Source organism: Bufo bufo, chromosome 5 (assembly GCF_905171765.1).
Source record: "Bufo bufo chromosome 5, aBufBuf1.1, whole genome shotgun sequence".
In the NCBI taxonomy this organism is placed as follows: domain Eukaryota; kingdom Metazoa; phylum Chordata; class Amphibia; order Anura; family Bufonidae; genus Bufo; species Bufo bufo.
Genome location: NC_053393.1, coordinates 227830827 through 227853356, shown reverse-complemented (window position 1 = coordinate 227853356; position 22530 = coordinate 227830827). Strand labels below are relative to the sequence as shown.

The 22530-nt window shown below is 46.0% G+C and overlaps 1 protein-coding gene across 1 annotated transcript in view; it reads right to left on the bottom strand.

Moving 5' to 3' along the window:
- LOC121002474 (mediator of RNA polymerase II transcription subunit 1-like) overlaps positions 1–22530 on the bottom strand; it is a 170057-nt gene that overhangs the window by 136364 nt on the left and 11163 nt on the right. The window contains exons 4-5 of the mRNA XM_040433926.1: positions 22463–22517; positions 10478–10610 (exon numbers count right to left, since the gene is read on the bottom strand). Coding sequence (XP_040289860.1) covers positions 10478–10610; positions 22463–22517 — 188 coding nt within the window. The remainder of the gene's footprint in view (positions 1–10477; positions 10611–22462; positions 22518–22530) is intronic.

Below are 22530 nucleotides of genomic sequence, written 5' to 3'. Positions count from 1 at the left end.
GTCATCAGCTGCCAAACAATTGCGCTGAATGTCACAGATATTTAGGATGCACAAATGTAACAACAGATGTAGCAAAGGTTGTGTCACTGTCAGCAGCAGCCAAACAATTGCACACAATTTAGCGCAGGTTGCGCTGATAATATATATATTGTAGCCAGATAAAATAGTTTTGGGTCTCTAACACCTTTCAAGACTAAGCCCTGCCAAAACCACTATTCTTGTCCCTACACTATCTGTCCCTTCTGCTGCAGCTCGCCCTGACTAAGACTGAGCCAAACCACGTGTCATTGGGTGCTATATAGCACCCGATGACGCGTTCCATCCAGCCAATCACTGTAATGCCATTAACAAACATGGCTACGGCATTACAGCGAGTGCCAGTACTTCCCTGCGTAGCAGCCAACAAATGTGCGGGGAGGAGAATCTAGAATAGTGCTCGAGCACACGCAGTGTTCGGCCGAACACAGAGATGTGCCGAGCATCGCGATGTTAGAGTCAAAATGGTGTTCGGCCGAGCATGCTCACCCAACACTAATGCCATGCATGCAGACAATCAGCAGCCAGCCAGCCCTGTGATGTCACAGCCCTATAAATAGCGGCAGCCATCTTAGATTCTGCCATTTACCAGTGTACTTAGTGCAGGGACAGTTCGGAAAGACTTGATTGTGGTGAAAAAAAACTAAGTGCAGGGAAAGGATACGGAGGAATCGTTCCACAGCATTGGTGTAGAACAGGGTTCAGTAGTTGAGGTTGACTGGGTAATCGGAACAATCCTATTACACCTTGGTGCACTGACTGGGGATCCAAATTGCCATTATACAGCTCTGTAATTCCAGCAAATAGTTCTTGTTATTGGGCTGCAAGAAACAAAAAAAAAAAGAAAGAAAGAAGAAAGTCCTGTTTCCTGTGTATTATTGGCGGAAAAAAAACCCATAAAAAACATTTGGTTATTTTATCTAGCAGTATGTCATACAGAGAAGTGCAAGGCCCTGTACAGGGGAGTGGCAGTGGCCTAAATGTTTTTGGTGCAGGCAGAGGTCGCAGCATAGTAAAGGGCCGTGGCAGCAGGGGTCACTTTGAGAGGCCTGAGCTCCCAGTGTCAGCTAGCGGTAGTGTCTTGACCAGCAACCCAGCGATTCTTGAATGGTTGACTCGGTCATCCACTTGATCACAAGTGACATCAGACACCCCCAGCCAAGAGTCAGTGGGTTCGTCAGACACAACTCTTAGTTGGCATGGTCCGGGAGCAGGCCCTGTGCCCTAACCCGTCCTCAACCTGCCTCTGTCCTTTTCTGTTCCCTCACCACGAGAAGTATTATATGCTGTAGACTCGGCTCCACTTTTCAGCGAGAAAGAGCTACTAGAGGACAGTCAGCAGCTACTGCCCAGCCAAGATGTGGAGGCGACATCCGTCGCTTCCTCCGCTAGGCGGACAAGTAGTGATGAGGAGAGTGGCATGGGAGGCGGTGTTGCGAGCGGACAGGCTCCTGCCCCAGAGACAGTTTAGGAGGAAATCAGTGATGTGCAGACAGTACTCGATGTAGCCGATTGCACTTGGGAGCCAGCAAGTCGATAGCATGGGCTGGAGTCAGCAGAGTGGCAGCAGTGGGAGATCGGTAGCCAAACGCGCCCGGGGTAGATCACCTGCTTCGCAGCTGCGGTAGCAGTCAGTGCGTAGTGTTGGGGGTATTGCAGTTTTTTTTAAGCCTCCGGAGGTGGTGACCATATGTAGAATCTGTGGGTAGAGGGTGACGCGTGGCTAGGGTGCCAATGTTGGCACTATGGCCCTACATTTACATATGCAGTGTCACCATAAAGTGGCCTGAGAGAACAGTGGCTCTGATGTGGTGGTGCAGCCTGCCGCAGCAACCACTGCATCACCCAATGGCACGTACCCCGTTTTTAGCAGTCAAGGCTTCACCACCTCAGCCGAAGGAAGCCGTCTGTCATTCCCATCATCTGCCGGTCCTGATGCTCCTGCTCCTCCTCGTTATGCATTCCATCAGAAAATCTATCACCAAAGCGATTGCCAAGAGACAACAGTATGCGTGCACTGATCCAACGGCGCAGAAGTTGAACGTGCTCCTGGCCAAGTTGCTGGTGCTGTAGTCCCTCCCTTTCCAAGTGGTGGACTCTGTACCTTTCAGAGAACTGATGGCTTGTGCCGAGCTGAGGTGGCGAGTCCCAAGCTGTCATTTCTTTGCCAAAAAGGCAGTACCAGCACACACATAGAACAGAAGGTGGGCCAGTCCTTGAGCCTTTTGGTGCCTGCCAAAGTGCACGGCAGCGCCGACGTGTGGAGCTGTAACTACGGTCAGGGACAGTACATGTTCCTTATGGCCTACTGGGTGAATGCAGTTCCTGCACAGCCACACCAGCAACTTGGCCAGGTGACGCCACTTCCACCTCCACGTTGCCACGCCGTTGGTCCAGCGACAATGTCCGCCTCAGCCTCCACTGCAGGGACAACTCACAGTGCCCTTCCAGCATACCACATGTGCAGGGCATGGCGGCATCACGCTGTTCTGCACCTAGTTTGCCTGGGTGAACAGGGTCACAACTGCTCCATGTCCTTCAGCAAGAAATTGAGTCCTGGCTTTCTCTGCGACACCCCAAAATCAGAACCATGGTGACCGACAACAGGAAGAACATGGTGTCTGCGCTGCGTCAATGAGGGCTGAGCCATGCGCACTGCATGGCACATGTGTTCAATTTGGTTGTTAAGCGGTTTCTGAAGTCTTCCACCCATCTGCAAGACATCCTAAAAATGGCCAGGAAACTTTGCATGCACTTCAGCCACTCTTACACCGCAAATCACACCCTCCTCGAGCTGCAGAACGGCATCCCCCAACATAGGCTGATATGCAACATTTCCATCCTTTGGAATTCCACCCTCCATATGTTGGACCGACTGTACAAAACAGAGAAAGGCCATAAACAATTTCCGAATGATCCAAGTGGACAGGAATACTCCCCTGTGTAACTTTAATGTCAGCCAGTGGCAGCTCATGCGTGTCACCTGCAGTTTGCTCAGGCCCTTTGAGGAGGCCACATTGTCAGTCGCCAGGACTATGGGATGAACAAAGTAATTCCACCGCTTCATGTCCTGGAACAGTTGCTGGCAAATCTGACTGATCAGGGGACTGGAGACGTGGCACCTAGATCTCACGCCCACATGAGCCCTGTGGGGAATGAACTGGAGGAGGAAGACATTGGAGCACAAGCAATGTCTAGCGAAATGTGTGGTTTTGCTACAAAGGTGACAGGAGAGGAGGAAGACTAGGCAGATGACCCAAACACATCGTGGCAGTATGCAGTGGAGATGGAGGCAGGAAGTCCCTCCGATTCACTTGCGCAAATGGCCCGCTGTATGTTCACTTGCTTGTGTAGTTGCAGCCGAATTGTCACCATTCGGCAGAGGGATGACTTCTGACTCTCCACCTTGTTGGACCCTTGCTGCCGGTCCAAAATGGGGGCCTTTTTTTACACCCGCTTAGAGGGAGGACAAACAACTACAATAGAGACATCTTATGTAGTCAGTGGGCCGCTGCCCATCTGCGCCATCGTCCATCCTCTCGCAGCAGCAGCATCTAGACCTGGATCAGAACCTGAACCAGCCAGTGGTGGCATACTGGGAGTGCACCCTGCCAGCCGACCTTGAAGATCCGCTGGACTACTGGGCAGCCAAACTGGATTTGTGGCCCCAATTGGCCGAGTTTGCCCTGGAAAAGCTGTCCTGCCCAGCCAGTAGTGTGGCATCAGAGCGGGTGTTTAGTGCGGCGGGGGCCATAGTTACCCCAAGGAGAACTCGTCTGTCCACCCAAAATGTGGAAAGACTGACCTTTGTCAAGATGAATCAGGCGTGGATCAGCCAGGATTTCCACCCACCAATTCCTGATGCATCAGACTAGATCATCCATGGTGCCACACCAACACTTTGACAAAAGAGACCGATTTCTTCTGGCTACCTGCCTCAGCTACTATTCTGATGCTGCCACCCGCCTGATGCCACACATCTGATGCCAAGTGCTCCTTCTTAAGCGGGTACTGGTATTGCCACCCACCTTCACACCATGCCACCTTGTGGTCTCCTCATACTGCTGTGACCTCCCCATATGTCACCTTGCCACTCTGGCCTCCTGATGCTTCCGCCACCTCCATACTATGTCATTGTGCCACTCTGTGGTCTCCTGTTGCTTCTCGTACCTCCATTCTATGTCACCTGTTCTGATCTGTCATAAGGAAGGTAAAATGACTCACAACGGATCCTCTCTGTGTAGCAGCTGTAAGGACTGTATGGTGCCATCAGAATTGGCTTATGATTTGGTAGCCAAAAGCAGGAGTGGGTACAAAACACAGAAGACATGCAAATATTCCATTCACTTGTCATCTCTGTTTTGGATCCACTCCTGTTTTTTTGGCATTAGCAATACTGATGAATTACTGACCAAATGCTGACCGAGGCGGATGCTCAGACAGAATCAGTTTTTTTTGTGGGTTATTGTTCTGACGGATCAGAGGAAATAATCAGTGACGTCAACACAAACTTACTGCTGACACCCTCTCCACTCTGTCGGGGGGCTCTACTTGTATAAGCAATTAATAGAACAGGTTCTGTAGACATCAATGTGGAATCAGCCGAGGACGGTGTAAAGGGAGTGCGCTTTTTCTTGGCGCTAACATCGTCCTGTAAGGCTGAGTTCATACTTGAGTTATTTGGCCCCATAACTGCCCAAATAAGTGAAGTGTGCAGTGATTCTAAGAGCGACGCCTGTCATTTGCATGTCATATGGACTCACAGTATTATTTCACTACCAGAGCAGATGCCCTATGCGTGTTACTGCAAGGCACAGTGTTCTACACCACTAACGGGTCTCTGCAGCCAGGAAAAAAAAAAGTTAAAACGTAATTTGCCGCAAATAAATGCGTATAAAACCAAAATTTTTCCCCAAAAAAATTCGGCGAATAGAATTTTTTTAAAGATTCGCTCATCTCTAGTGGCGATTGTACCGCCTGCCAATATATGGCAAGAACTAGTGTGTTCCATGATGCTTCAGGGGACACATGAATTTAAGATTGTGCACCATATTTCATGTCGTACATCAACAGTGGTTTATTTATCTACATGCCCATGCAATTTTGCAGCACGCCAGACCTGAAGGGTATTGCGAAGTGAGGTCACGGTTATGGGCAATCGAGGGTTACTCACTGTTCATAGGAGAACCCTGGGCAGGCATGCGACAGTGAAGGAGAGGCTGACACAAAGTTCCTCTGGGGCACACTCTGTATGTAGGGACCAGGCCTGATGGTGGATGAGGTGCCCTGGATGTTGCAGGTGTTTTGAGTGCCTGGGGCAAGGTCCCTTTAAGAATCGTGACGCCAGTGCCTGTAACGGTGGCACACCGATTTTATAGCAGTAGTAATTGAGGAACACGATGGTATGGTGAACCAAACTTTGCTTTACTAACAGTTCAACTTTGTACAGATGGTAAAGTTCTTGAACATGCAGCAGTTTACAAATAGCATGAGCAGGCTTTTCATTAATGGCAGGCAATGTACTTGGCAAGATACTCAGAGGGTAACATCAATATTCACAGACCAGGCTGCATATATTTCCTCAGATATCCTGGCTGGCTGTATCCCAAGGCCCATGTGCCCTAATGCTGGCTTTTATCCTTGGTATAAATCCTCCTCAGGTATATATTCCTTGCTTTTACTTAATGATCCCTTCAGCTTACTTGTTTAGCTGGGTTGCTGACTCTGCTCTGCTTTGATGCGATAACTGCAGTTCTCTCCCAGGAGGCAAACACTTCTCTTGGGGTAATCTTCTGAGCTAACTATGGCTCACTTTATCAAAAGGCTGACTAGTTCACTCTCACTAGCCCCTGGATTACACTGCCTCTTCCTTGTCTGGGCCTACCTATATATACTCAGGGCTCTCTAGCTCCCTCTAACGTCTAGGAGGCTGAACTACACCCTAACAGGCCTGACACCCAGATAACACAGGGAAATGAACATTAAACATCACATTAATGCAATAGACATGTTAACCCTTGTGTAGTGCCCACCCTTACTAGTGGGACACTACACTTTGATTATGACAACGAGGGAACTTATGGCTTGCCTACTTGAACATGCAAGTAAAATTAGAACTGCACAATCTACTGGGGTGGAGAAATTGTCCAAATTGCAACCTGTGGCCAAACATTTCAAAGAAAAACAGATTCAAAATGTTTAAAGGACAACTGTCACACTTAGACCCTAATTTCAATTTTCATATATGTAGTTACTAATAACATGATATTCCAGAATCAGTTACTATTAGACTGACTTACCCCATATTTAATAAGATTCAGCCCTTAGCAACCAGTCTGCATAAAACTGCAATTTCACTATTCAGTTAAGATCGCCGTCACTGCCCTCACCCTGAGGCTAATCCCACCTGCCCTCACTAGCCAGTAACAATAGCCCCCCAAAAGTGTCAGTAACCAGAGCCCTCCCCTAAAAGGGTTAATCTCCTGCAGCACAAAGGGGTCCTCTTACCACATGTTGCTTTCATTTATACACTGAGCAGATGGCAGATCTCCGTTCCCTGGTCTGCGCTGCTTCAACTCTACTTCTCCAGCTCTGCTGAGTGAGGGAGAGTCTGCCAAGCGCAGGGACAGGGAGAAGTGCACACAGCCCAGGCACTGTTATCAGCTGCTGGGGAGGACCTGTCTTTAATCATTTACTTACATTCCCTGGCTGTCAGTAATCTGACCTTGCATGCTGCGTGCTTCTGCGTCCTCCAACAGAGGACGGACCATGCCTAGCAACCCTATTTTAAGCACATGTAAAAGTAGGCAGTACAGGGAACAAAAATGTGGAATTAAGGGGTAATTGAATACACAGTGAAAAGTTGAAATAGGGCCACCAAGGAGATATTAATCACCACAATCCAATACTCCAAAAAAAAAATAATACTACAGCTATACTTTAAGGGTTCAAGGCAAAGACAGAGTTACTTAGGATGCAGGCGAGGCATCAAGAAATGGCTCCTACAAAAGGACACAAAATGGATTGTGTTCTTGAAAACTGTTATGCCACTGGGGCTTAATGAAGTTGTCAGTTCCAAGTCCTTTCTGTAGATATAGAAATATAGAATGTGTCGGCAGATAAGAACCATTTGGCCCATCTAGTCTGCCCAATATACTGAATACTATGAATAGCCCGTGGCCCTATCTTATATGAAGGATGGCCTTCATATATCTTGCAATTTTTTTATATTTAGATACATTTTATTTTTATTCTTGTGTTCCTATTGTCTATTTTCTTTTAGTATTTATGGGCATTCTCCATGCTGATTGAATAATGTGGACAGAGATCTACCTTTGGAGGACCCTGGTGTCACGGTAAGTGGGGAAAGGAAGAACACCAAATAAACAAACTACAACAGTAACATAGACTAGACCCCAAGGCTAGTGAGGAGGGGGATGGTAACCTCCTAGTTTTCCCTGAGCCTCTCCCCGACTACTGACAGTATGAGCAAATCCTAATGGTGGAAGAACTCATACACCGGAACCTAAGACCCGCTGAAACTGTCACAAACCCTAAATTAGGGAGCGGGGATGAGACTGCCGGGACCTTCCACCATGAAGGGACCAGCGTCTCCCTGAGACCTAGACACAACACACACAAAGTAGAAACAGGAGGACTTAGCTTGAGATGAGTAAAAAGCAGGAGAACCTCTATCAACCAGCTTAGAACTCCAGAAGGAAATAACAACCGCAAGGTCTGCAGTGAGAGGTGGGCTTAAATAGAGCCACTAAACAGCAAATGAGCAGAACCTGTGGAGAGGCAAGATCCTGCCCACAACAGACAGCAAGGAAAAACAAACACAGTCTATCTGATCTTCTCAGACCTCTCACAGGGCAGGCAGTGACACCTGGACGACATTATGGGCAGTTTTTGTTGGAATAATTACTGTAGCACTTTAGGTGTCCTGCTTGTCCATTTAGCACTTTATTGTAGTTACCTTAGCATTCTATGCCACCATTATTTTTATTTATATTAAGTTTTATATATTAGTATTCAATTTTTGATTCTAATATGGTATAATAAATATCTCACTTTGAATTATCATTGCACTAGGCTTACCGTATTTTTTGCCCCATAAGATGCACTTTTTCTCCCCCCAAAATGGGGGAAAAATGCCCCTGCGTCTTATGAGGCGAATGCTTGCAGTTTTACATTGCAAGCTGCGATGTACAAGCGAGCGGGGACTCAGGGAGGGACTGGGAGGAGGAGCTGGGGGCCGGCAATAGCAGCAGGGCGGTGCAGTCAGTGTACTATAGCCCCGCCCCTCCGGTATACTAATATAAGATGTCTTATTCAATTAATAGTTATTAAACATGCCCCCTCACTCCTAATAGTGCCTTACATCCTAACCACTTCTGTAGAATGCAGGCAGGCAGGCCGGGCGGGCGGCAGCGTAACTCCCTGATGTCACGTGCCTGCGCTGCCTACTTTATGAATGAAGCAGGCGGCGCAGGCAAGTGACGTCAGTGAGTGACGCGCCGGCCGCCCGGCCTGCCTGGGTTCTACTGAAGCGGTTAGGATGTAAGGTACTATTAGGAGTGAGGGGGGCATGTTTAATAACTATTAATTGAATAAGACATCTTATATTTGTATACTGGAGCGGCGGGGGGGGGGGGATCTGTGGATGACATTTTTATGGGGGACATCTGTGGATGGCACAGTTATGGGCTGGGGGGGGTCTGTGGATGGCACATATATAACAGTGCCAGCCACAGATCCCCCCCCCCCCCTGTAACAGTGCAAGCCACAGATCCCCCCTGTAACAGTGCAAGCCACAGATCCCCCCCATAACAGTGTCTGTCACAGATTCCCTCCCATAACAGTGTCCGTCACAGATCCCCCCCCATAACAGTGTCCGTCACAGATCCCCCCCCATAACAATGTCCGTCACAGATCCCCCCCCATAACAGTGTCCGTCATCCACAGATCCCCCCCCCCCATAACAGTGTCCGTCATCCACAGATCCACAGTAATAGTGCCATCCACAGACCACCATTAGTTCCAAACCCACAGCACCCCTTTTGGTTAAAAATATATTTTTTCTTATTTTCCTCCCCAAAAACCTAGGTGCGTCTTATGGGCCGTTGCGTCTTATAGGGCGAAAAATACGTTAATTTGCACAATTTTGGCTCATTTTTATCTTGCGTTCTTTTTTGCATTTGCACTAGTCACTTTATCAATATAACACGATGGTCATACTTTCACTATATTAACATATCTGCTATTTTTATAACTTCCCTTTACTGTCCATATATTGCACTCTATATTGATCCTGTAATTGTTCCGGGTGCCTTCATTTCAGCATGTGGGCAAGTGCGTAACCTGTATATGCACTGAGAGATCCCATAAATTTATATGTCACTGTGGTAGCCATCTATTACTTTGTATATGGATTGGAGTAATTGACCCCCAATTTGTTATATTTAAATCAGGTCAGTGGCCATTATGTTTTTGATGGTAACCACTGTGCATTCAGCTATAGCATAGTATTTTCCTTATATCGCATTCAGGCACATAGGGCATTTTTACTTATATAGGTTGCAATTGCTGGAGCTGTGTAGTAACTATTTATTACCCCATTTATGATTTATTCATATGGGATATTGATCCAATAGGCATTGGCTTAGTTTGTCTACTCTGTATAAGCTTCGAACCTGTTGCACGACTATGGGGCCTTATTCAATCTGGCCCTATCACCTGATGTGATGTACATGTGTAACTATGTGATATTTAATAAACTTTATAATTTCTACATATCAAGTATTTTCTATTTTTTGGGCATTATTCACAATGTAGATGGGTTGTCAATCATCCATGGGAGGGCTCACCATTTTTTTTTTTTTTGTTTCTTTAAATTGTATTGCATTTTCTTTTCAAGAACAGTAGCACAAACAGCTACATCATATACCCCACGCAGGGGAAAGCATTGTGTTATAGAAACTCAAAGGATTTTAGAGTGATTGATGGGGGTCTCCACCAATCCCCAGAATGTTGTTCCTATTCAACAGGCCTACAGGTCCAGCAAGTCAAGCATGCGCCATGTACTCTATTCATTCTCTATGGGACTGCCAGAGACAACCAGCAATCCTGTAGAGAATGAATGGAGTGGCAGCGTGTATGATCAACCTGCCGCACCATTATGCCAGGGGGGAACAGGACCCCTTTTTGTTGGGATTAGTGGGGGACCTAGCAGTAAGTCCTCCCACATCCTGTGTATAGGGGATAACTTCAAAACTTCTACAAAACCAGTTTAAGAAATCAACTTGACCAAAAAAGTGCATTTATCACAAGTGTATGCTGCCCTCAGATAGGCGGCAGATTCCTTTAAATGAAACAACCTGTTTTTACTCAATTTATATAGAAATAATGTCTATATTAAAAGTGGGAGGAACTACGTTACCGTTGGGGATTCACCATGGTGGGCCAGCTTGACAAATGTTACATGTCCATTTCTCGCCACTTGAATTTCTATGTAGAACATTTCTGATGTTATGTAGCAGATTCTTCCATTTGGACCCAAATGGGACTCCAATCTAGGTTTTTGAATAGTCAGAAATTATTAAAGAAACATAAATATAGCAATCAGGGTGCATGCCATGTGCAAACCAATGCCAAAATGTATTCAAGATAATACCACAAAACTGGATTACATCTGAGAGCATATAAAAAAACATTTTAAAACACACAAGAGCTCTGAGAGGTGCCTCAAGGTACTGTGTATACAGGCATACTTCCCAGGAGTAACTAAAAACAAGCCCCCCCACCCCCCCCCCCTTCCCGGCTGCTAGGGAAAACAGTCCATGTTTGCCACACAAACCACCCCACCACCCCATGCACTCAGTCCTTTAAAAATATGAAAAGGAAAATGAGTCAAGAGTTTACTTTACAGTTTGGGCCCTGTATGCTTCCTGTAGTGCATCCACACAGTAGTTATGCCCCCTCAGTGTCCACCTTACAGTAGTGGATCCCCAGTAATGGTATTAAAATAAAGCAATACTCACCTAGTCCTGTCCCCCCCCCCATGAAATGAGTACATCAACCTCTCCCCAGCAGCAGGCACAATGCCATGACATCATTGCAGCTGATGAGCAGGTGTGCACAGGTTTGGTGATGATCCCCAGCCTGTGCTCTCCTACTCAGCCTAGCTGACGCCATGGAATCACTGCATCATGCCTGCTGCTGGGGACATCACAGGCTGGGGGATGAGTCCCAGCCCAAAATGGATGACAGATACAGCAGCAGGACTCAGGCCAGAGTGTGGCTGCTGTGTCTGTCAGTTATTGTAGCCCAGGCCTCAACTGTAAGTACACACAAAACACACAGCTGCTACGTCGGTAGTTCCACCCCTGATACCTCCCCACTACCCCAGCCCTAGAACCAGATTAGGCAAATTATGAAATTTAGACCATGCTATGTTTTTTGTACGAAAGTAGGTCAATTATGAAATTAGGCCATTTTATGTTTTTTTTTTTTTTATGAGAGCTCAATGAACACTGTGTGTGCAGATCAGGCAAAGGTTATGCAGCTTCATGCTCCAAAAATAGGGATCATGTAATGTCCGGGGAGGGGTATGGATAACTCAAGAAGCTTTTGTGTCTTTGCAGACCCAGATCAGGAAAAAAACTAAACACACACTACAACAACAGCACACTAGCCCACACTTCGGCTTGTATTTTCAGGACCTCACCACAGAGAGAGAGGATCAGACCCCAGGGACAGGAAACCTGCAGAATAAGAAGGTGGAGCATCTCTCCCACCTCAGTGGTTTACAGAGCAAAGTTAGCCATCACCATAAAATATATACTATATATTGGGTAGCTTTCTTTCAGGGGGTCACACCATCTTCACAGACACCAGGATTTAAAGGCCAAACTTTTATTGCGGCACATCCGTGTAAACATAAACAGTTATACAAAATAAACTCCTGTTTGGCTGGGCTCTACCTAAACAGAATTACGATTTCCCCGACTCCCCTATAATCTCAGATTTATACTCAGGGTCTCAGGCTTCAAGCCTCAGTCGGTCCGCTCAACAAACACTGTTCCACACCGGAAAGCGATCAGGAGTCGCACACTGCACACCTCTTCCTTAGGGCTCCACAAAGTGCTTCCGTGGGGTTTCTGGCTGTGCCTCCACACCGCAGAAAAACGCATGCACTACTTTTTTACAGTGCGTACTGTCAGATGTGGATTGCGCACCCCATTCGCGGTCCACAGCACGGTCCTGGCTGGCACACAGTCATGTGCATGAGGGACCACCAGTTGTAACACCTTCCTCCCAAAAGACAGACCAGAGGAAGAATTCAGATGTAGACGATAGTGCTTGAAGAAAGTGGAAGGAGAAGACCACATAGCAGCCTGGCAAATTTGCAGCCCTTTCAGCCCAAGATGTAGAAATAGCCGAGTAGTGTGGGCGGTAAAAAAAAAAAAAAAAAAGAGGAGGAGACTTGTCCATCACTAAATAAGCTAGGGAAATACCTAACAATATACCTAGCCAATATAGCTTTGGAACTTATTCTGCCTTTGTTAGGGCCATGGAACAAAACAAAAAGGGCTGTAGATTTTCTCCATCCAGCTGAAACATCTAATTAATGCAAAAAGGCAACATCTTACATCTAGCGTATGAAACTCTGTCTGACTTAGGGGTATCACAAAAGGAAGGGAGGCTTATTTCTTGAGATCTATGGAATTTTAACAACACCTCAGGTAGAAATGCTGAATCCATACAGATGGCTACCCTATCTTCTAAGATGGTAGTAAATGGAGGATTAACAGAGCCTGCAACTTGCTGATGCGACGTGGAGCTGTCAAAGCCACTAGGAGAACCAATTTTAAAAAAGGTACAGTGTTTAATTGAACATGATTCTAATGGCTCAAACGGAGGCTGGGTCAAGGCATTCAGGACCAAATTCAGATCCCAAGGAGCAACCTTTGGTAAAGAGACCGGAGTGGCTCTATCTATAGCTTTAAAGAATCTAATGACCCAGGGATCTAAAGAGAACTTCTGGCCAAAGAGTATAGAAAGAGCAGAAAACAGACACAGAATTTGAAGGATTCCCAGGGTCTGAACCTAAAAATGTAAAACTTCTTCCATATCTTCACTTAGAAGAAAAGTAAAAAGAGAGTGACTTTCTAAGGCCTCATGCACACGGCCGTTGCCCAGCCGTGGCCGTATTGGGGCCCGCAAACAGCGGGTCCACAATATGCAGGCACTGGCCATGTGCTCCTAGCATCACGGATGCGGACCCATTCACTTGAATGGGTCCACAATGCGGAGCGTATGCACCACCAAAAAAAAAAAAAAAAAAAAAAAAAAAAAAAAAAGCAGAACAACATGTTATACTTTTTCCAGTGCGGACGGATCACAGACCCATTCAACTAGAATGGGTATCGATCCGTCCTGGCTGCCGCATGGATGTTGCCCGTGCATTGGGGAAATCGCAAATTGCGATCCCCAATGCATGGAATAGCCGCACAACGGCTGTGTGCACGAGGCCTAACAAAGTAGATTATTCTGCCACAGATGTACGTTAGAGAAGTCTCTGACTGGTTGTGAGTGGTAATCTCTGTACAAGCAATGGTAGACAGCTGAACTCACTAATATCCCTTAGGTCATGGTACAAGTTGCATGTGATAATACAGCAATGAGAATACAATGGAGATGCTTTGGTAATTTATTGAGCTTACCTTGAGCAAAGACATAGAGGACATTAGAGGTCAAAACAAAATGCTCTCACCAGCTCCGAGTCTGTTGCAGGAAAGAAAGCACACAGGAACAGAACAAACAGGATATGATGTCACTGAGATGGGAGGAGTAGACAGAGCAAAGGAAATGGGATTTACATAATACATTCAGGAAACCCATAACAAGAATGGCCACAGGGTGGCAGCATTTCATAACATGCCAATGATACGATAACACAAATACAGCAATTAATCTTAAATGGAAGAAATAAATGCTGGGACAGCACAGAGATACTACCTTGTCAGAGAAACCTTTACCGCTCAATAACTGCCTTTCAACTTACAAGCCATTAAATGCAGGCTCCACTCCCGTGGGTGCCAGAATGGGCCGTGCATCAACAGATTTTGAATCTCCGGAAGGACCCACAGTCAGGAGAGGTACTAACTGAACAGGCGGGAAAGCATAAGCCAGAGGGAATTTCCACTCCTGCACGAGAGCCTCCACTCCATACAGGAATTCCCTGGGGTTTAGAGAAAAGAACCGATCCACCTTGTTCTGTATAGGTCTATAACTGAAACGCCCCACATCCGCACTATCTTGGAGAAGATCAAGGTTTACGGACCAGTCTCCTTGTACCAAACGGTGGCAACTCAAAGTCTGCCCGAAAATTTTCTTTCCCTTTTTATGTGTAAGGTTGTGTAAGGTTGAGATGTGGCAAATGTTTTCCCCTTGCCCTTTGTCTGCCTCCAACATGGTGCCCCCCTGATGGTTTATATAAGCTACTGTAGTTTGGTTGCAGGAAAGCACCCTGACATGTCCTGAACCCAACAAAGGCAGCACTGTCTCTGGGGCTAGCCTGACTGCTAACAGTTCCTTCTTGTTGGAGGAAAAAGACTTCTACATCAGCGACCATTGTCTCCGAAATATCTGATCAGCTACATGAGCACCCCAACCAAGTGGACTGGTATCTGTGGTAACCACTGTAGGGTTTGGCCGATTCCATGGAATGCCCCCGTTTAGATTACTTTCCTTCTGCCACAAAGATAGGTCCAACAGGGTTCTGCTTGATATCTGAAACTTGTAGTCCAGCCAGCCCTTGCTCTTCTTGAATGCCAACAGGACCTCAGACTGAAGTTTGCGAGAATGAAATTGGGCCCATTAGACCGCCGGCATACATGAAGTTAGAGATCCTAGAACAGACGTTGCACTCTTGATGGAAACTTTCTGGTTTTCTCTCAAAACGCTGCACTTGTATTTGCACACCGAGAATCTTTTCTTGAGGTAGTAATGTTCTTTGGACTTCGAGTCCAAGCAAAGACCTAGAAAGAGCCGATTTCTTTTTTGAATCATTCTTGATCTTTTTAGGTTTATCATCCATCCCAAATTCTCTAGAGTCTTTATTACCAACTGAATGGCTTCTGAATATGAATTTTTTTTGGAATGAAGCAGCCAGGATAAAAAAACATCTATCCTGGGTGCTTTATCCCAAGTAGAGACCGCCTCCTCAAAAGGGATATTTCCTTTTGAAACTTCTAGGAACAAATATCTTTTTACCTGGTTTCTTCCATTCTTTATCTATTAGGCCTCTTTCACACGAGCGTGACAGATTAGGTCCGGATGCGTTCAAGGTGCGTTCAGGTAAACTCTCACCATTTTGCAAGCAAGTTCAGTCAGTTTTGTCTGCAATTGCATTCATTTTTTCAGGTTTTTTCCGCGAGTGCAATGCATTTTGATGCAGTTTTCATGTGCGTGATAAAAAAAAAACCTGAAGGTTTACAAACAACATCTCCTAGCAACCATCAGTGAAAATTGCATTGCATCCGCACTTGCTTCCGGATGCAGTGCATTTTTCACTGATGCCCCATTCACCTCTATGGGGCCAGGGCTGCGTGAAAAACTGAGAATATAGACATGCTGCATTTTTAACGCAACGCAGAACTGATGCTCATGTACACAGACCCATTTTAATTATTGGGTCAGGATTCAGTGCGGGTGCTATGTGTTCACGTCACGCATTGCACCTGCGTGGAAAACTCGCTCGTGTGAAAGGGGCCTTAAGGCGAATATAGTTTTATGAACCAAAAAACATCAGTTTTCTTTCCTGTAACCCTTCACAAATAGCATCTTCTACAGTTTTATCTTCTTTTAACTCCAAGTTCATAGTAGACTTAATAGCCTTTGATAGTTTGTCAATATATTCTATTGGAAAACAGGCTCTCTTATCAAATTCTTCCTCTGAAGATGATGAATTATTGGAATTGAAACAAACTGCTGAAGAATCACCTGAAAGAGTCATCTGAAAAATACTCCTGGGATGAAGCAGCTTTCTCCATAGAGGATTCTCTTTGTTTTTTACAAGATCTAATAGTACTCTTTACTTCGGATCTAATTAGCAATTTTATATTCTTACTCTTCCACAACAGTTTTAATCAATGCAATGTTGGCATAATCTTATCATAAGTGGAAGACAGACTGTCTCTGCATAGGGCACATTCCCCATTCTTTTTTGCCAATACTTTAGGCTTGCCCTAGAACATAAATCCTATAATGGAAATAAATAAGTCGCCATGTCATGGCATAATGTACCACCCCAGTCAGCCATCAATCCAGGCATTAAGCTCTCCCCTGCCACAGTTTCATTTCTTTTTTTTCCCCTCCATTTCCTCAACAAGACTTAAATAGCTTTACTGAAGATAGGATAAAAATGTACTTCTTAAGCAGCCCATACCTTATATACAAGTAAATATAGATGAAGGAGGGCCATAGGAAGATATAAATGGGGAATGAGCAGGGTGGAAAAAAGGGAGAATGATTTGATTACACTTACCGGTAATCGGTTTTCTTTGAACCTATGACAGCACCCCTGGAGAGACCGCCTCCACCTTCCTTCAGGACAGGAAACAGGAACCAGAACCGCCTTTTTAAAAGGAGGTATCATCCCCTCTATCTCCAGTCCTTTCTTCAATAACTAAGAATAAACATCTTAACACATCCTAATAGCTCTTTTTTACAAAAACTTCCTAGAGTCAGGAATTAACCGGGTGCTGTTATAGGCTCAAAGAAAACCGATTACCGGTAAGTGTAATCAAATGATTCTCTCTAGACTATGACAGCTCCCCTGATAAATATAGGCAAGAATTTGTCTAGGGTGGGACCACAGCCATAAGTGCTTTACGACTAAATGAAAGACCTTCATTAGAAGGTAACTGAAGTCTATAGTGCCTAAAAAATAAAAATAAATATTATGTGGAGAGCTCCAGGCAGGTAGCTGCCTTACAGATCTGCTCTATAGAGGCTGAAGCTCTCTCTGCCCATGATGTGGAGACTGATCTCCTAGAATGAGCCCCAACCCCCAAGGGCAGAATAACTCCTTTAGAAGAGTAGGCTAAGGAAATGGCCTGTCTAATCCACCTAGCAATAGTCTGAGAGGAGGCTGCCGATCCTTTCCTTGCTCCCTGAAACAAAATTAACAAACGTGAGGAGGTTCTCCAAGACTGAGTGACCTGTAGATATTGCAGGATACACCTCCTAACATCCAAAACAGTGGTATTCAGACTCATTTTTTGGGGGGGGAAAGCACAGAAGGAAGGTAACACTATCTCCTGAGAACGATGAAAACGTGAAGACACCTTTGGTAAAAAAATAAATAAAGGATCAGGCAAAATCACTACCCTATCCTCCATAATCACTGGATAGGGAGGGTCAACTGAGAGGGCAGCAATCTCACTGACCCTTTTAGCCAAGGTAATCGCCAGAAGGAAGGCAAGCTTAAGGGTGAGCAACTTTGGGGAGATCTTATTGATAGGCTTGAAAGAGTCAGAAGTGGGAGCAGAGAGGACCAAGTTTAAATCCCAGGGAGGTACTCTATTTTTACATACCGGAGAGAAGTTAGACACTGCTGTTATAAATCTTTTAATCTAAGGGTGAACTGCTAACTTAAATTCAAACAAGGCGCTTAAGGCTGAAACCTGGACCTTCAAAGTGCTAGGCCTAAGTCCTTACTTCCACCCTTCTTGTAGGAAATCTAACACAAGCGGGATGTCGGGCATCTCTAGAACATCCACAGGCTTTTTGTCGAATCTGAAAAAGGTCTTCCAAATCCTAAAAGGTAAATCTCGGAAGTGACCCTTTTCTGACTGGCCAACAGAGTGTCTACTACTTCCTCAGAGAGACCCCTTCTCTTTAAAATCTCCCTTTCAATAACCATGTAGTCAGGTGCAGATTTCTCACCTCTGGGTGAAAAACTGGACACTGAGATAGAAGCTCCTGGGAATATGGAAGTACCCAAGGTGTTGCTATTGACATTTTGCAGAGCCAGGAAAACCACACCCTTTTCGGCCTCCTCCTCTCTCTCCTCTTTTTGAGGACCCTTGGAAGCAGCTTTAGTGGGGGAAAGGCATACAGAAGACCCTGCTTTCAAGACTGGGTCAGAGCATCCACCGCTCTCAGATGCTCCTCCGGAGAAAGAGAAAAGAAGACCTCTACTTTTCTGTTTGACCTAGTGGCAAAGAGATCCATCTCTGGAGCACCCCACAAAACTGCTACTTGGTTGAAAATCCCCTGATCTAGGGACCATTCTCCCTGGTATAGACAATGACGACCGAGATAGTCCGTTTTCATATTGTCTGAACCTCAGACTTAGGTGAACTGCAGTAAGAGATAGAGAAGTTTCTGCGAAAATCTGATAAGTTAGAGACATTAGGCCCTGAGCTCTTGTCCCTCCCTGTCGGTTGATATAGGCCACTGCTGTCGTGTTGTCCAAATACATTTTTACATTTCTGCCCCTGATGATTGGATGACTCTGTATCAAGGCTATCCTGATTGTGTTCAACTCCCTGAAATTGTGCGACTGGGAAAGAGAACTTCTATCCCAATTGCCCTGCAACAGCATGGACTCCCAAATTGCAGGGGCCCGCATCCATGGTTAAGGGGAGAACCACCTCCCTGGTCCAAGGAACTCCCCTATGCAAGTTCTTTAAATCCATCCACCAGTCTAAGGAATCTAGGGTCTGGGAGGATAGAGACATCTCCATGTCCAGAGAGGGGAGACTTGTCCCAGTGCTGCAGGATCTGTAGCTGAAGAGACCTTGAATGATACTGGACCCATTCCACTCCTGGAATAGCGGATGTCATGAGACCCAGTACCGACATGGCCTCTCTTACGGTGAGTGACGTAGACGAATGAAGAAGCTGAACTCTTCACCTGATCAGTAAGGCTTTCTGCAGGGGTAGTAGGCATTTCTGGTAAGTGGAGTCCAGAATCATTCCCAGAAAACTGCATCTCTGGCTTGGGCATAGACTGTATTTTTCTAGGTTTATTTCCCAACCCAGCCTCTCTAGAACCTCCCTCAACCAGGCAATCTGACCGGGCCACCAGTAGAAAATCGTCCAGGTATGGTAGAATGATGATGTCCTGCTCCCTGATGTGGGTAATTATTTCTGAAATAATCTTTGTAAAGACCCTCGGAGCCTGAGAGAGCCCGAATGGTAATGCTTGGAACTGAATATGTAGAATTTTCTCCTCTAACTGGACTGCTACCCTCAGAAACCTCTGGTGGCTGGGATGAATGGGGACATGATAATATGCATCTCTCAGGTCTATTGTGTACATGAAGCAGCCCGGGTAAAGATTGTTCACTACCGATCTGATGGACTCCATACAAAATCTCTCGTACTGCAAAAAATGGTTCAAACACTTCAAGTTTATTATGGTCCGAAATGAGCCATTTGGTTTTTTGACCAGGAAAAAAGAGAGTCAAATAAAATCCCTCTTTACATTCCTGCTCTGGGACACTTACTAGCACTTTTTTCTCTATTAGGGAAAAAACTTCTGAAACTATGGCAGAATGTTTTACAGGACCTGACCGGAAATCTGTAATTACAAATTTTCCTTCTGGAACACTCTGGAATTTTAGTTTTAGGCCCTCCCCTATTACAGACTTTATCCAGGGGCTGTTGGAGATCCTCTGCAAATGGTGTACAAAGAGGGACAGACTACCCCCAACGGGAGCCCTGGCGTCATTGAGACTGCTTTTTTGAGGCATCCGACACGGAAAAAAGAAAACTCCTATTTTTGTTTGGGCCTGCAAACTGTCTTGCTCTCTCTTTCCCCTTAAAGGACCCTTTGTTAAATCTGGGACGGAAAGATCTTTTGGGTGGCTGACTATCAGAGGGAAAGCCCTTGTTGTCTAAGGCCTTTTCCAATAAATCATCAAGAACAGGCCCAAACAAGAATTCTCCCTGACAAGGGATAGCGCACAATCTTGCCTTGGAACTGGCGTCTCCTTTCCAGTCCTTTAACTAAACAGCCTGCCGGGCAGAGTTAGATAAGGCAGAGGCGCTAGCGGAAAATCTCAAGGTATCCGCAGAAGCGTCAACTAAGAAATCCAAGGTGTTGTTTATAACAGGAAAGGAAGAAAGCAATTGCTCCCTAGGAGTACCCCCTTTAATGTGAGCCTCTAGCTCCCCCATCCACACTTCATGGACCTAGAAACAGATGTAGCAGCAATGGCAGGTCTAAAAGTTGCCGCAGAGTCTTCCCAATTGTTCTTTAAATAAACCTCTGCCCTTCTGTCAATTGGGTCCTTGAGGGAACCCATGTCCTCAAAGGGGAGCGTGGCTTTTTTGGACATTTTTGCTACAGGAGCATCCAGCTTTGGGACTCTATCCCAAGGGGCAGACAATTCCTCACCGAACGGATACTTCTGCTTCACTGAAGAGGGAACGAAAAATTTCCTATCCGGTCTTTTCCATTCTCTGGCAATCAGCTCATGAATGTTCTTATGCACAAATATCTTCCTCTTCTTGGGGCCTAACCCTTCAAACATTGAATCCTGCTGTGGCTTCTGATCCTCCAACCCCATCGTAGCCCTAACCGCCTTTACTAGGGAGCTAGTGTTATCCACATGAAAAAGTGGTCTCCCTGCGGCGGCGTCTTCAGAAGAATCGTCTGATGACCCACATTTCTCCTTCCTCCAGACCCGAAAGTATCTCACTGTCACTGGAGGGGGGGGGAGTCCTTAGCAGCAGAAGTACTGGGACGGCGTTTTATCAAACCGCTAACCGTCGCTCTGACTTCTTCACGTATCATTTGTTTAATGCTGCCCATTAAAGGCAGAGTTTCCTCCTCCATTAACTTGCTGATACAAGCTTGACATATAGGTTTTGCCCAGGCAGAAGGGAGCTTCTTCTTACATACACCATATCCCCACTTTACTCTTGAGCTCTTCCTGGAAGACTCCTTTGATACCTAAGCAATAAAAAGGACCCCATGAGCATATACAGAAATAATATTCTTACCCCACCCTGGTACCGAAGCATCATTGGTGGTCTCAGTGGGTTCTGCGCGCTGAACCTGCTCCATGTCTCACACAGCAAACAGACCAAATGGAGGTACCGTACACGCTCTTCTCACCCAGCGTGTCAGTGAGCTGGCTGGGCTTTTCTCCTCGGCATCCCTCCCCTTCCGGTCCAAAGCATAGCTTCCTCCCACCACCGCAACCTGGAAGTAAACGCGCAGTTCGGTGGCCGAACATGGCCGCAGAGGTTCGCAGGAACCCAAGAAGGTCAAGACCGTCCCGGGAAGGAGGGCAGAAGGGGTAAGGAAAGAGAAGGGAGCCCAGACTTTTGCAGCGGTTCCCGGAGGAGAACTTACGCTGCACAGGGTAAGCCTCCACACACTATTTCAATAGCTGGGTTGCCCACAACTCTCATTGTTAATCTTTCTTTCGGCGGATCAGACTCCCTCCTGCACCTTAGGACAGGAAACAGAACTGGAGATAGAGGGGATAATCCCCCCTTTAAAAAGGCGGTTCTGGTTCCCGTTTCCTGTCCTGAGGAGGTGGAGGCGGTCTCTCAAGGGGTGCTGTCATAGGCGAGAAAGAAATATAATCCTTCATTATAACCTTTTCAGGTTTCATCAGTGATGCCTGCGTTCTGCGACTGCTGCCCCAACTGTATTCCCACAATTGGCGTGCAGCTGATGTTCATGAAGGCCAAAACAAATCCTTCACATGCAATGGCCACTCCAACCCAGAAACTAGAAAGGTGCCAGCACGCAAAACGTCCCACGCGTTCGTCCGGAAGAAAGTCAGCCCGGCAGAGCGGCGAACTGGAAACGAGTCCCCCACTGATGCCGGAAACATGTCTCTGCTGTCCACATGGCACCATGCACCCATTCCCTCCAATGAGGGAGATATCTCCTGCACCGCACGAGGCATCACACCCCTGGAGGTGACCATGTTAAACTGGCACAAAACTTATGAGGGAGCCTGGATCCCCCCCAGAATCCTAGGGTCCTAACAAGTGCAACAGACCCCAGCAAAGATACCACCGACCCTCTAGGAACCCCTAGGATTTCCAGATCAGTAGTAATATGACCTAGAAGAAAACTGTAGGACTCCTACTCCAGGGACAGGAAACCACTGAGGTGGGAGAGAGGCGCCACCTTTTTATTCTGTAGATTTGCTGTCCCTGGGTGCAGATCCTCTCGCTCTGTGGTGCTGTCATGGGGGAAGGGAAAAGTATTATTATTTTTTTTAATCTAATGAATGCAACTAAAATATAAAAAGATACAAACATAAAAGTGGCAAATAAATAATGCTCTATGCATATATGAAATGACAAAAAGGGTCCAGCTTTCGAAGCAGGAAGGGGGAAAGGGGAGATAAATGGCCTGGTCTTCAACTTTTTATTTACTTACCCCTTTTGCTTGGATATGGATTCTATTCTGGTTAATAAAGTTGAAAGGGATTTTGCTAGAATTTAGAG